The following is a 15,247-nucleotide window of genomic DNA, read 5'->3' on the forward strand; positions in this document are numbered from 1 at the left end:
TGCCAGGCTGGATGAAGTACAAGCTGGAATCAAGATTGACGGGAGAAATATCAATAACCTCAGATATGTAGATGACACCACCTTTATAGCAGAAAGCAGAGACGAACTAAAGAGCCTCTTGATGAAAGTGAAAGAGGAGAGTGAAAAAGTTGGCTTAAAACTCAACATTCAAAAAACAATGATCATGGCATCCGGTCCCGTCACTTCAAGGCAAATAGTGGGGAAACAATGGAAACAGTAACAGACTTTATTTTTTGGGCTCCAAAATCACTGCAGATGGTGACTATAACCATGAAATTAAAAGACACTTGCTCTTTGGAAGAAAAGCTATGGCCAACCTATACAGCATATTAAAAAGCAGAGACATTACTTTGTTAATAGAGGTCCGTCTAGTCAAAGCTATGATTTTTCCAGTAGTCATGTATGGATGTGAGAGTTGGACTATAAAGAAAGCTGAGTGCTGAAAAATCGATGCTTTTGAACTGTGGTATTGGAGAAGACTCTTGAGAGTCCCTTGGACTGCAAGGAGATCAAACCAGTCCATTCTAAAGGAAATCAGTCCTGAATATTCATTGGAAGGACTGATGCTGAAGCTGAAACTCCAGTCCTCTGGCCACCTGATGCAAAACAGACTCACTGGAAAAGACCCTGATGCTGGGAAAGATTGAAGGTGGGAGGAGAAGGGGATGACAGAGGATGACATGGTTGGATGGCATCACCGACTTGATGGATGTGAGTTTGAGCAAGCTCTGAGAGTTGGTGATGGACAGGGAAGCCTGGCATCCTGCAGTCCATGGGATTGCAAAGAGTTGGACATGACTGAGTGACTGAACTGAATTGGACTGATTCTTCCAAGTTCCTGTTATCTCTTGGCTTTCAATCTGGGGCATTCCCCTAAATCAGTGTTTCTCAATCTTTTTTTGTTTGTTTGTTTTTCATTATTGATTGTTTTTATGTCCATTTCTCCTAATTACATTCCCCTCCATGAAACCTGAATACTGCAGAAGTGTACCTGCCTATGTATGTTATGTATGTCTGTGCCTTGTACATAAAGTTAGTGAGAATCTGTCTTGTTCTTCAGTCAAGTTTTGGGAGTCCATGCCCTGTATTAACTGGGCTCACCGACACTTGAATCCTGGGCTCCCATTCTATTCTAACACTAGACATCACCCCAGGAATGTACAGTGTTCATGGAGGATGACCTGTCCCCCGGCTAACCATATTGCTGGTTCTTAACTTTCTCTCCCTGGGAGACTTTGAGCTTCTCTCCATATCTGTACCCTCCTCCTTTCACTCTCACAGATTTCCTGGTATAAGAGATTAACTGTGTGGTCACAACACAACAGCTGATGAATGGGGTGGGGTGAGCTGCTGCTGAGACCCCTCCCTCTCCCTGCTCTGTGGGCCTCAGGAAAATCTTGTCTTGGGGCTTGTGCAGCTGCGGCTGTGCCTGCAGTTAGAAAGACCGAAACTTTTAAACCATGTTATCTTCCGGATATATGCCCAGGAGTAGGATTGAATTTGAAAAAGTATGTGTTAGTAGCTCAGTTATGTCTGACTCTTTGTGACCCCATGAACTATAGGCCACCAGGCTCCTCTGTTCATGGAATTCTTCAGGCAAGAATACTGGAGTGAGTTGCCATTTCCTTCTTCAGGGGATCTTTCCGATCCAGAAATCGAACCCAGGCCTCCTGCACTGCAGGCAGAGTCTTTACCGACTGAGCTAGGAGGGAAGCCTTACCATCCAAGCCACCAGGGAAACCACTGGAAAAGAATAGAAATGTATATATATATATATATATAACTTTGCTGCACACCTGAAACTAACACAGTGTTGTTAATCAACTATGATCCAAGGTAAAATAAAAATTAAAAATTAAATAAATTATAAAAGAAAGACTAGACCTGCTAAAATTTGTCCAATGGCTACTGGAGAGGTGAAGGGCATTTATGGGTATCAAACTGAGAAATGAAAGCTGAGACAAGGTTTTCAAGGTTTTCTTTCTCCCTTTCACACACATATGGTGTGTGCCCCACACACCATGGGGGCGGTAGCAACAAACGGTTGAAAACTTAAAATCTCAGTAAGGCAACTGGTGAGGAAATGGACATCCACGGAGTTTGTTTCTAATGTTCTTACTGTGTCCAAGTCTGATGATATTTCTGGGGAGAATTGGGTTAGGGTCCTGGAGGAGAAAGGGGAAGTTGGATAGAGGTGAACAGAAAGATGAAAAAGACACAATCTAACGTTTAAGCGCAGGCGGCTGCGACCGGCACACTAAGCGCAGGCGGCTGCAACCAGTGCACTAAGCGCGGCCGAGAGGAGCTACCCCATGTCCGAGGTCAGGGGCAGAAGCCGGGAGGACCCCACGCCCGAAGGGCGGCGGCCAAGAGGAGTTACCCCACGTCTGAGGTCATGGGCAGTGGCCGAGAGTGCCAGGCTGCGACGGTGCAGGAACGGTCCAGAGGAGCTACCCCTGAGGCCAGGGATGGGGCCAGGAGGAGCTACCCCACAGCCCAGGCCAGGGGCGGCGGCCAGGAGGACCAACCCCACGTCCAAGGAGCCATGGCTGTGCGGGCACAGGAGGGCCTAGAGGAACTATCCCACGTTGAAGGTCGGGAAGGGCGGCGGTGAGGAGATACCCCTTGTTCAAGGTAAGGAGCAGTGGTTGCGCTTTGCTGGAGCAGCCAAGAAGAGATACCCCACGCCCAAGGTAAGAGAAACCCAAGTAAGACGGTAGGAGTTGCAAGAGGGCATCAGAGGGCAGACACATTGAAACCATATTCACAGAAAACTAGTCAATCTCATCACTCTAGGACCACAGCCTTGTCTAACTCAATGAAACTAAGCCATGCCCGTGGGGCAGCCAAAGATGGGCGGGTCATGGTGGAGAGATCTGACAGAATGTGGTCCACTGGAGAAGGGAATGGCAAACCACTTCAGTATTCTTGCCTTGTGAACCCCATGAACAGTATGAAAAGGCAAAATGATAGGATACTGAAAAAGGAACTCCCCAGGTCAGTAGGTGCCCAATATGCTACTGGAGATCAGTGGAGAAATAACTCAAGAAAGAATGAAAAGACAGAGCCAAAGCAAAAAGAATACCCAGCTGTGGATGTGACTGGTGATAGAAGCAAGGTCCGATGCTGAAAAGAGCAATATTGCATAGGAACCTGGAATGTCAGGTCCATGAATTAAGGCAAATTAAAAGTGGTCAAACAAGACATGGCAAGAGTGAATGTCGACATTCTAGGAATCAGCGAACTAAAATGGACTGGAAAGGGTGAATTTAACTCAGATGACCATTATATCTACTACTGCGGGCAGGAATCCCTCAGAAGAAATGGAGTAGCCATCATGGTCAACAAAAGAGTCTGAAATGCAGTACTTGGATGCAATCTCAAAAATGACAGAATGATCTCTGTTCATTTCCAAGGCAAACCATTCAATATCACAGTAATCCAACTCTATGCCCCAACCAGTAATGCTGAAGAAGCTGAAGTTGAACGGTTCTATGAAGACCTACAAGACCTTTTAGAATTAACACCCAAAAAAAGATGTCCTTTTCATTATAGGGGACTGGAATGCAAAAATAGGAAGTCAACAAACACCTGGAGTAACAGGCAAATTTGGCCTTGGAATACAGAATGAAGCAGGGCAAAGATTAATAGAGTTTTGCCAAGAAAATGCACTGGTCATAACAAACACCCTCTTCCAACAACACAAGAGAAGACTCTACACATGGACATCACCAGATGGTCAACACCGAAATCAGATTGATTATATTCTTTGCAGCCAAAGATGGAGAAGTTCTATACAGTCAGCAAAAACAAGACCAGGAGCTGACTGTGGCTCAGATCATGAACTCCTTATTGCTAATTCAGACTTAGATTGGAGAAACTAGGGAAAACCACTAGACCATTCAGGTATGACCTAAATCAAATCCCTTATGATTATACAGTGGAAGTGAGAAATAGATTTAAGGGTCTAGATCTGATAGATAGAGTGCCTGATGAACTATGGAATGAGGTTCATGACGTTGTATAGGAGACAGGGATCAAGACCATCCCTATGGAAAAGAAATGCAAAAAAGCAAAATGGCTGTCTGGGGAGGCCTTACAAATAGCTGTGAAAAGAAGAGAAGTGAAAAGCAAGGGAGAAAAGAAAAGATATAAGCATCTGAATGCAGAGTTCCAAAGAATAGCAAGAAGAGATAAGAAAGCCTTCTTCAGCGATCAGTGCAAACAAATAGAGGAAAACAAAATGGGAAACACTAGAGATCTCTTCAAGAAAATTAGAGATACCAAGGGAACATTTCATGCAAAGATGGGCTCGATAAAGGACAGAAATGGTATGGACCTAACAGAAGCAGAAGATATTAACAAGAGGTGGCAAGAATACACAGAAGAACTGTACAAAAAAGATCTTCACGACCCAGATAATCACGATGGTGTGATCACTGACCTAGAGCCAGACATCCTGGAATGTGAAGTCCAGTGGGCCTTAGAAAGCATCACTACGAACAAAGCTAGTGGAGATGATGGAATTCCAGTTGAGCTATTTCAAATCCTGAAAGATGATGCTGTAAAAGTTCTGCACTCAATATGCCAGCAAATTTGGGAAACTCAGCAATGGCCACAGGACTGGAAAAGGTCAGTTTTCATTCCAATCCCAAAAAGAGGCAATGCCAAAGAATGCTCAAACTACTGCACAATTGCACTCATCTCACACGCTAGTAAAGTAATGCTCAAAATTCTCCAAGCCAGGCTTCAGCAATATGTGAACCATAACTTCCTGATGTTCAAGCTGGTTTTAGAAAAGGCAGAGGAACCAGAGATCAAATTGCCAACATCCGCTGGATCATGGAAAAAGCAAGAGAGTTCCAGAAAAACATCTATTTCTGCTTTATTGACTATGCCAAAGCCTTTGACTGTGTGGATCACAATAAACTGTGGAAAATTCTGAAAGAGATGGGAATACCAGACCACCTGATCTGCCTCTTGAGAAATTTGTATGCAGGTCAGGAAGCAACAGTTAGAACTGGACATGGAACAACAGACTGGTTCCAAATAGGAAAAGGAGTACGCCAAGGCTGTATACTGTCACCCTGTTTATTTAACTTATATGCAGAGTACATCATGAGCAACCCTGGACTGGAAGAAACACAAGCTGCAATCAAGATTGTCAGGAGAAATATCAATAACCTCAGATATGCAGATGACACCACCCTTATGGCAGAAAGTGAAGAGGAACTAAAAAGCCTCTTGATGAAAGTGAAAGTGGAGAGTGAAAAAGTTGCCTTAAGGCTCAACATTCAGAAAACGAAGATCATGGCATCTGGTCCCATCACTTCATGGGAAACAGATGGGGAAACAGTGGAAACAGTGTCAGACTTTATTTTTTGGGTCTCCAAAATCACTGCAGATGGTGACTGCAGCCATGAAATTAAAAGACGCTTACTTCTTGGAAGGAAAGTTATGACCAACCTAGATAGCATATTCAAAAGCAGAGACATTACTTTGCCAACAAAGGTTCGTCTAGTCAAGGCTATGGTTTTTCCTGTGGTCATGTATGGATGTGAGAGTTGGACTGTGAAGAAGGCTGAGTGCCGAAGAATTGATGCTTTTGAACTGTGGTGTTGGAAAAGACTCTTGAGAGTCCCTTGGACTGCGAGGAGATCCAACCAGTCCATTCTGAAGGAGATCAGCCCTGGGTTTCTTTGGAAAGAATGATGCTAAAGTTGAAACTCCAATACTTTGTCCACCTCATGTGAAGAGTTGACTCATTTGAAAAGACTCTGATGCTGGGAGGGTTGGGGGCAGGAGGAGAAGGGGACGACAGAGGATGAGATGGCTGGATGGCATCACTGACTTGATGGACGTGCGTCTGGGTGAACTCCGGGAGCTGGTGATGGACAGGGAGGCCTGGCGTGTTGCGATTCATGGGGTCGCAAAGAGTCAGACACGACTGAGCGACTGAACTGAACTGAATGTTTACCTTCAGAGAAGTTTGCTGTCTTGTGGGCAACACAGACCAGCCAACTCCTGTGCTCTCCAGATCCCTGCTGCGAGTCCCACCATGCTTCACAACTGTGGATCAGCATGTAACTGTCCTCAACTGTTCTGTATGTTAGTCATTTAGCTGTGTCTGACTCTTTGCAACCCCATAACTGTAGCCTGCCAGGCTTATCTGTCCATGGGATTTTCCAGGCAAGAATACTGGAGTGGGTTGCCATATACTTCTCCAGGGAATCGTCCCGACCCAGGGATCGAAACTGGGTCTCCCACATTGCAGGCAGACTCTTTACCATCTAAGCCTCCAGGGAAGCCTTCAACTGTTCAATGACTGTTAATTCTCATCTCCACTCTTGAAATGGGCGAGAGTTCCCAAGAGCTAAGCCAGCCCTGCCTCTTAGTTTTATCCATAGCTTTTAGCATCTGTGTTAATACTCATAGAAGATGCTCAGGAAAGGCTTATTGATTGACAGGATTTCTTTTAAAACAACCATATGCTACAGAATATATCCACAGCTTCTGGCGCAGTGGTCAAGAATCCATATGCTAATGCAGGAGCTGTAAGAGATGCAGGTTCTATCCCTGGATCAGGAAGATCCCCTGGAATAGGAAAAGGCAACTCGCTCCAGCATTCTTGCCTGGAAAATTCCATAGACAGAGAAGCCTGGTGGGCTACAGTCCATGGGGTCATGAAGAGTTGGACACGACTGAGTGACTGAGCACACACACACACCCACAGCTCTTTCGGTATTAGCGGAACCTCGAAGGGATGCAGAAAGGTTTCAAAGAGCAAGGCAGTTTTTTTTGGTGTGTGTGCATGTGTTTTTTTAATCAGATGCTCTTTTGATAAAAATGAATTTCATGATATATACTGTACTTTCAAATTCTTGGTAAAACTGTTAACATTCTCCCCTAAATTGCAAGCAATTCATTTTTGAATCCGTTCTCGCAAGGCACAATAAGTTAGTAATTTCCTTTAAAATTGGATTTTTCTCCTCTGTAAACAGCCTTGTGATAATGGTGATAGTGATTATCATTATCTGCATTTTTCTAGTCCACTTCCCTCAAATACCTCTGGGTCTCTTTCAAAAATTAACATAATTCACAGTATACCTAGTAATCTAGCTTGTAAGCTCTAGAAATAATGCTTTGACATAGTGGGCGTTAAACATGACTAGTTTCTTTGAAATCATCGCATACCTGCTAATTAGAAGAAAGTTCTGCTAAAAATTAACATAACATACTAAGTGGATAGCTCTCGGTAAAGCTGCTGTGTACAGAAAAAGCCCAGGCTAAAGTGCTATTATTTCAATTGCCCCGATCTCAGCTGGTCCTGTTCTCCCTGCATCACTTTATTGAATCAAGCCTTTCTTATTTGAAACTCAAAGTTCTCTTGTGTGTGTTAGTTGCTCAGTTGTGTCTGACTTGTTGCGACCCCATGGACTGTAGGGGTCCAGACTCCTCCATCCATGGAATTCTCCAGGCAAGAATACTGGAGTGCATAGCCATTCCCTTCTCCAGGGGATCTTCCCAACCCAGGGATCGAACCTAGGTCTTCTGCATTGTAGGTGGATTCTTTACTGTCTGAGCCAGCAGGGAAAGTTCTCGTATGGTCATTTAATGTCAAAATCATTTGGAAGTCTACTAGAAATATAAAGGGCTTCCCTAATAACTCAGTTGGTAAAGAATCCACCTGCAATGCAAGAGACCCCAGGTCGATTCCTGGGTCAGGAAGGTCCACTGGAGAAGGGATAGGCTACCCACTCCAGTATTCTTTGGCTTCCCTTGTAGCTCAGCTGGTAAAGCATCTGCCTGCAATGCGGGAGACCTGGGTTAAGTCATAAAATCAGGATTCAAATGTGATTATTGGGAATATTAATTACTGAACAATCGTTCCTCCTATGCTTTCTGTATGGTTTTCAAAAATCTGCAAGCAAAGTGGTACAGTTTTAAGCAAATATCTTAACATAATGATCTATTATATTTAGTTTCCAAAAAACTTTCATATTCATTATTTCATTGGATCTTTTCAATCATTCAAGAAAGGCTAGGTAGAATGTCTCGCATGTTACAGATAAGGAACTGAAGACTCAGAGAGGTTAAGTGATTTTCCTGAGATCACACAGCTTAACCAAGAGGTATGGCCAGGGCTCTTGGTGCTGTATGATACTCTCTAAGAATCTATCTAATATTTTAAAACTTATTTTCCTAGGTAATTTTAGTGGGATGCATAAGACTTATAAATTATATTTATTTTCAATTAAACGAAGAATAATAATTAATCAACCTCTCTTTTTAGAACTTCTAGATCTGGTTTCCTACTCTCTGGTGCTTGGTGGCTGTGGTCTTTGCGGCTGCAGCTCACCGCCACTGCCATCAGTACCACAGCAGCCAAAGCATCTCAAGAATGCACTGAGGACTCAATATTGTGTTAGATGTGGGCATTATGCTAGGTGTAGCAGATACAGAAAGTTTTAGAATTGTTAAGTATTCAGGGAAACACCAATGAGATAAAAATTACAAACAATAACCTAGACAATAAGAGTCAAGAGTAGGAGAGACAATAACCTCTACCAGGACTGGAAGAGCATATAATCACAGAAGGTTTGGGCTTCGGGAAACAGACAACTGATTGGTTGGTAATGAAGGTAATACTAAGACTTAAAGAAAGTGTAGGCTGAATTCCTGACTTAAAAAATCTGGCCCTACTGGGTCCCATTCTTAAACGGCAAATTTGGCCTCTCTGTTTCTCTTATTTCTTTTAGGGAAAAAACAAAAACAAAAAAAAAACAAAAAAAAAAAACAACTTCTGGGAGATATAAGTGTATATTGTGAACATTGTGTAAACTTTATATTCATAGCATATTACCAACTTTGGAATTCAATGAATGGGTGTTACTAAAAGAAAATGTAATAACCAGCATTGTTTACCATGTGAGATATTGCCAAGGAAGACTGCTGCCACGTATCCATCACCATCTTCTCATCAGCCTCAAAGTTTAACTCTACACTTTCCAGCGTGTAATCGATCTTGCCCTTCAGGATGCTTTTTGTTTTTGGTTTGGATAAAGCTGACTCTGGAGAAATGGATATTCGAGGAACCAGGGGAATTCTTGGGAAAATCAACAAAAAAGAAATATAAAGACTTTAACAGAATTCTATTTTTGGGGCCAAGATACTCTGTAAATTTTGTTCTCTTGTTCTAAGAAGAACCCTTTAGATGGAGAAAAGACTATGAAAGGCTGTATTAAAATTTTTATGATCCAGAGACTCTTATTAACAAGAGGAAACTAGAGACAAGCAATGCTAAAACATAATCTTTAGGACTAATTCTTGGTAATTATGAGGAAGGCAATTTTATGAAGAAATTCAATTTTGGAATTTATCTGGGATATAAACTTCTGACAAGGAATAAATCAGTCATGAAAAAGCGAATCAAATAGATTTGAGCATCACTTCTTTAATATGACTAGCACTTGGCTTCCGGAAATGAACAGTTAAAAGCGGAATATATTATAATAGATGTGAGGTCTGCAAGGGGTGCCTTACTGAGGTTTGAGAGCTCCAGCATCCCTCCCCCAACCTTGAGAATGGATGATGAACTGTTTTGCAAAGTGCTGTGAGAACACAGAGTTAAGCTTTCCCCCTGCTCTCAACCATATTGCTGCTGCCCCTGTGTAGAGATTTTAGAGCTGCCCCTGGGAATGTCCAATCCCTGAAGGATCCCAGGATCTCAGAGGCCAACTGCAGGCAGTGATCCACAGATCAGAATGCTTACTGTGACTGGGATCCTGCTCAGTGATAGAACATAGGAAGGGCTTTCAGCGTGGGCAGAAAGGAGCTCTCAGGATGCCTTGGCTAAAACTTGAGAAGAGCAAGCATTTAGCTTGGCAGACTCAAGTTGCTAGGGAATGGAGCAGTGATGCAGAAAGCTGGCTGTGAATTTTTGCAAATCACTGGCTTGGTCATGTTTTGAAGCATCAGATGAGGTTTTCTGAAGCTGGCTCTTTGGTTTTTTTTTTTTTTTTTTTTTCAATTTTATTTTATTTTTAAACTTTACATAATTGTATTAGCTTTGCCAAATATCATACCTGTGGCGGATTCATTTTGAAGCTGGCTCTTTGATTATCACAATGTTTGAAATTTTGACAGTACACAGTACCTATGGAGGCCATGTGTTTATGACTCAGTACCCACCTACCCACAAGGCCAGCTGACACTTTGATAATCAAGTAATGCTCAGTCTCAGTCACTGAGACATATTAGATTCATGTGCCTAATCAGTTAAGGTAAAGGTTGTGTGATTATCTCTAGACATTTAAGATGGGGCAACAGGCATTTCTGAACACCTTGCTTTGGAGGGCTGTAGTGGCAGCATATCATTTAAAAAAGGAATCTGGGTTTAGAATTCATCTACTGAGAAAAATTCTGGTCTAGCCAGTTCTCTCACTATCAGTAGATATTTCAGTAGATATTAACTGGGGCATGTCACTTGACTTTCTGAGGCTCCATTCCTCTTGGAAGAATACAAATATAATAATAATATTATTACTATTATTTTTATACATTATTTGTTATTAGTTAATACCATTATTATTACTATTAGGTTGTTGGAGGAATAAAATAGACAAACTATGTGAAAATGCTTGATGCTGTGCTCATTTCCCTACACATATTAAAGAGACTGGTTGACTGGTTGGTTGGCCAGTTGACACATCCATTGGCTGAGAGTTCCAGGAGATACTTACAGCAGTGACTTGAGGTTGAGATTGGTGTAGAGTAGTTTTGCAGAAAAAAAGAACTGGCTGTTCTTTTGCCCATCTCATTCTACTAACCAACATTAACAGCTTCCCCATTATGCCTGACTTGCTATTTTGTGCTAAGAACAAAATGCACTGCTACTGGGGACACTGAAACTTGGCCTCTCTTGATGACTTTTGATGGTTCATATCACTTTGGAAATTTTCTTATTGTTTTTAATTGCAATGTTCTCTTTCAGCACTGGCTGAGTTAAAACATTGATCTTGTGTTTGAGTCAAAAAGAGGGTACAGATTTTCCTTTTTGTGTTTTCTTGCTTATGCATGGTCCTGACAGGGACATGATAGGACTAGATGGAAGAAGCCTACAGAGAAATGGGCCTCAGATCACTGTGGAATCCTGTTGTGCTCAGGCCATTTCAAATTCTTGATGGCATAAGGGAGGGTAAAACAAGAGGTACTCACAATTAAAACAGTGCATGTGAGGAAGAATAGTTCGTTGTCATATTATGCAATAAAGATAAGAGTTACCACTTATCGAGAGTCACTGGGACTAGGTTCAAGTTTTCTGACTCTCAGACATGGTGCTATGTGTTCTGAGGGTTTCATTTTCTGCAGTCTTCATAACCACCCTACTCTTACAGATAATGAAACCAAGGCTTAAGAGAGTTGGGGGTGACTTTTCCAAATAAATTGTTTTAATTTACTTACATATAACTAGTAATTGGCTAAAAATGTAATCTTCATTCTACCCTTACCACCAAGTTTATTTTTATGCTGGTGGGAATCTGATGTTAGATCACTAAGAAGTTTCAGTCTCACAAAGACATAACCACATAAGTTTGAGTCTTTACTGTTTCTCAGTTTCCTATACTGTAAAAGAAGACACATAATGCCTTGCAGTTTCATTTACATGATATCACACACAGACACACCCATGCACACAGAACAGCATGGGACCTTTCATAAAAGTGGTAGAGGGTCATGATCCCTTACCAGAAAGCCTTATGGTCAAAAGTGTTTCAGAATTCAGAATTTGTATATACTATATATTCCCTACCATCCCCAGGAGTCTGGTGGAAGCACTCCATTACAAAACACACTATATCTCTGCAGCAAAAATGAGTAATCAATGAGTAGATAAGTAGAATAAATAATGCATATCAATAGTCCTTGTCAAAGTTAGAAAAGAAATTCAGTTTTCAGACTTTTTTTTTTTGGATTTTGGATTAGCAGATACAGGAGTGTGGTTTTATAATGGTATTCAATTTAAAATCACAAAGCTTTATGTTCAGACTAATTACAGTGCAACATGATAGTCTACCTTACCTAAGCTGGCTTTCCAAAATATCTTTACTATCCAGTTGGACTAGTGGGACTCGAGTGAATCTCTTAGTGTCATCCATTGGAATTTTACAGTCCATGGCCCTGTAATAATCTTGCAGGAGTCTCTTTGTATCTTGGAAACGGTTCAGTTCTGCCTTTAACAGCAAATATGAATGTTAATACCCAAGACAGAACAAGATAATCTGCACATATTTTCCATATAAGCTCTGTAAACACTATTTAAAAACAGTAGGTTGAAATCAGCTTTCTAGAAACTAAGAGAAGTGATTTTAAGTGTTTATCTAAGATTTCACAAAAATTAAAGAAAGTTGGTGAGTTTGCATTTTCTGTACTTATTGAATATGAGTCCACTTAACAAGATAACATTTCCATGCCTCTTAATAATGTTAACAAAAGATAGTATGATGTCTGAAATAGCACATATTAGTCATTATTTTGACATTAGGAATTCTTTGTGCCCTATATTCAACCAACCAATACATTAACAAACATTTGAGTGTGTTTCATCATACATAACACATTAGTTGACTTGGTAAATACTAAAAGTATACATAAAATACATAATATAAATACATATACTGCTATAAAAGAACTGAAACACAAAATAAGACTAGGTATTGGTCCTGTAGAACCATGAAATGTAGCTGCGGAGAACTAACAAATGGTGAGGTGAAGTGATAACGAATAGTTTTTTTCTCACAATTTCCATTCCTGCTCAACATGAACAGAAGGGAGGTCACTCCTCCAAGCTAAAAACGAAATGCCTCTGCTAACTTTGCCAGTAGGCATCTTGAAGGACAGGAAATGGAGAAGTGCAGAGGAGCATCAGTTATTCCTGAGTGACTCCCTCCCAGCAGGTTGCCTCCGTTTGTGGTAATTGTGACATGGATGTGCAGTGAGATTCTGCACACTGTCAATTACACAAACAGATCATGAGTTTTCCAACCTGCTCTCCTACCAGATGTCAGATCAGTTGGCATATCGGTGCTTCTCTCTGGTGGTGTAACCATGACCTTCACCCTTTGCTTTTATTAGTAGGGCTACTTAAACCAGTTCAGTTCAGCTCAGTTGCTCAGTGAGGTCCGACTATTTGTAACCCTGTGGACTGTAGCACTCCAGGCTTCCCTGACCATCACCAAGTCCCAGAGCTTGCTTAAACTCATATCCATCAAATCAGTGAGGCCATCCAACCATCTCATTCTCTGTCATCCCCTTCTCTTCCTGCTTTCACTTTTTCCCAGCATCAGGGTCTTTTCCAATAAGTCAGTTCTTTGCATCACGTGGCCAAGTATTGGAGCTTCAGCTTCAGCATCAGTCCTTACAATGAATATTCAGGACTGATTTCCATTAGGATTGACTGGCTTGATCTCCTTGCAGTCCAAGGGACTCTCAAGATGGAAGCTCTTATGCAGATGTATCCCACAACAGCTAGTTAATTATAGAAAGCATCTTTTCTAAAAAGAACAAAACTCACCTGGTGTTCAAAGCCCTTTGCTGAACCTAACTCAGGATATTTATAGGGGCTTCCCTGGTGGCTCAGATGGTAAAGAGTCTGCCTGCTATGTGGGAGACTCTGGATCGATCCCTGGGTGGGGAAGATCCCGTGGAGAAGGGAATGGCTACCCACTCCAGTTTTTTTGCCTGGAGAGTCCCATGGACAGAGGAGCATGGCAGAATATTTATAAAGGGGTCCCTATATTCAGCAACCAAGTAATGTTGTCATATATGTAATAAAACATCAAGGAACAGTCTTGTACTGCCATACTGAGTTTGGAAAAAATAAATGTCTGCTTTGCATTGTAGTCAACAACAAAAGACAAGGATAGTTTCAATAGATTTGTTTTTGATACAGGAAAGGAGGGGCCAAACTGATCCTAAAAAGTTGCTCTCTGCAGTATTAAACTTTTCTAGCTAAATAACTGAAATAGGAAAAAACTCCTTTGGTTAATTCTATACTGTAAATAAAATTACCATTTATATATTATCTTAAGATATCATAAGATATGAAGAAAAGCTATGACCAACCCAGACAGCATATTAAAAAGCAGAGACATTACTTTGCTGACAAAGGTCCAACTAGTCAAAGCTATGGTTTTTCCAGAGGTCATGTATGGATGTGAGAGTTGGACTATAAAGAAAGCTGAGTGCCAAAGAATTGATGCTTATAACGTGTGGTTTTGGAGAAGACTCTTGAGAGTCCCTTGGACTGCAAGGACATCCAACCAGTCCATCCTAAAGGAAATCAGTCCTGAATATTCATTGGAAGGACTGATGCTGAAACTGAAACTCCAGTACTTCAGCCACTTGTTTTGAAGAACTGACTCATTGGAAAAGACCCTGATGCTGGGAAAGATTGGAGGCAGGAGGAGAAGGGGATGACAGAGAATGAGATGGTTGGATGGCATCACTGACTCGATGGACGTGAGTTTGAGCAAGCTCCGGGATTTGTTGATGGACAGGGAAACCTGGTATGCTGCAGTCCACAGAGTCACAAAGAGTTGGACATGACTGAGCAACTGAACTGAACTGAACTGATACTCAAGAGAATCTTCATGATACCACATTTACAGTGTGTGGCATGCAAATGTATTAATAAACCCAATTTGTACAAATTGGATATTGACAAATAAATTTGGGGAACTGAAGTATTGTGAGGCTATACAAATTGTTAGTTATTAAACTATAAGCATTATGGTTTAATAATGCTTACCAAATTAGCATTATTTGTTAAATATATTTAGAAATCAGGAAATTATTTCCTCCGTAACTTAGAGAACTGACCTCTTTAGTTATGATTAAGATTAGTAGGTCCTATTTTATATAATTGGTATTTCAGACAGTGCTGGTATCCATGCCTCAGACTAACCCTGTTATATTATTTTATATAAAATATTAATTTATTTTTGGGGGACATAATTTGACTAATTATACAGCTAACTATGAATAAGATGCCATTGTACATCCACAATACCCATATAAGCAGAATTAAGATTATTTTCACACTTGTTGATAGCTAGTAAATCATTCTTTCTCATTGTTTCTGTCTTCATAGAGTCTCAGTTTTGAAAGCGATCTTAGAAATCATCTTGCATAGCATTTTCTAAAATTTGTTTTGTACAAACCTTGT

The 15,247-nt window shown here is 41.1% G+C and overlaps 1 protein-coding gene across 1 annotated transcript in view; it reads right to left on the bottom strand.

Annotated features, from left to right (window-relative positions):
- The window catches only part of SPEF2 (sperm flagellar 2), a 201,530-nt gene that overhangs the window by 61,699 nt on the left and 124,584 nt on the right, over positions 1 to 15,247 (bottom strand). The window contains exons 24-25 of the mRNA XM_055554823.1: positions 12,103 to 12,254; positions 8,947 to 9,127 (exon numbers count right to left, since the gene is read on the bottom strand). Of these exons, the coding sequence (XP_055410798.1) occupies positions 8,947 to 9,127; positions 12,103 to 12,254 (333 nt within the window). The remainder of the gene's footprint in view (positions 1 to 8,946; positions 9,128 to 12,102; positions 12,255 to 15,247) is intronic.

The sequence above is a fragment of the Bubalus kerabau genome, chromosome 18, assembly GCF_029407905.1.
Source record: "Bubalus kerabau isolate K-KA32 ecotype Philippines breed swamp buffalo chromosome 18, PCC_UOA_SB_1v2, whole genome shotgun sequence".
Taxonomy (NCBI): Eukaryota; Metazoa; Chordata; class Mammalia; order Artiodactyla; family Bovidae; genus Bubalus; species Bubalus kerabau.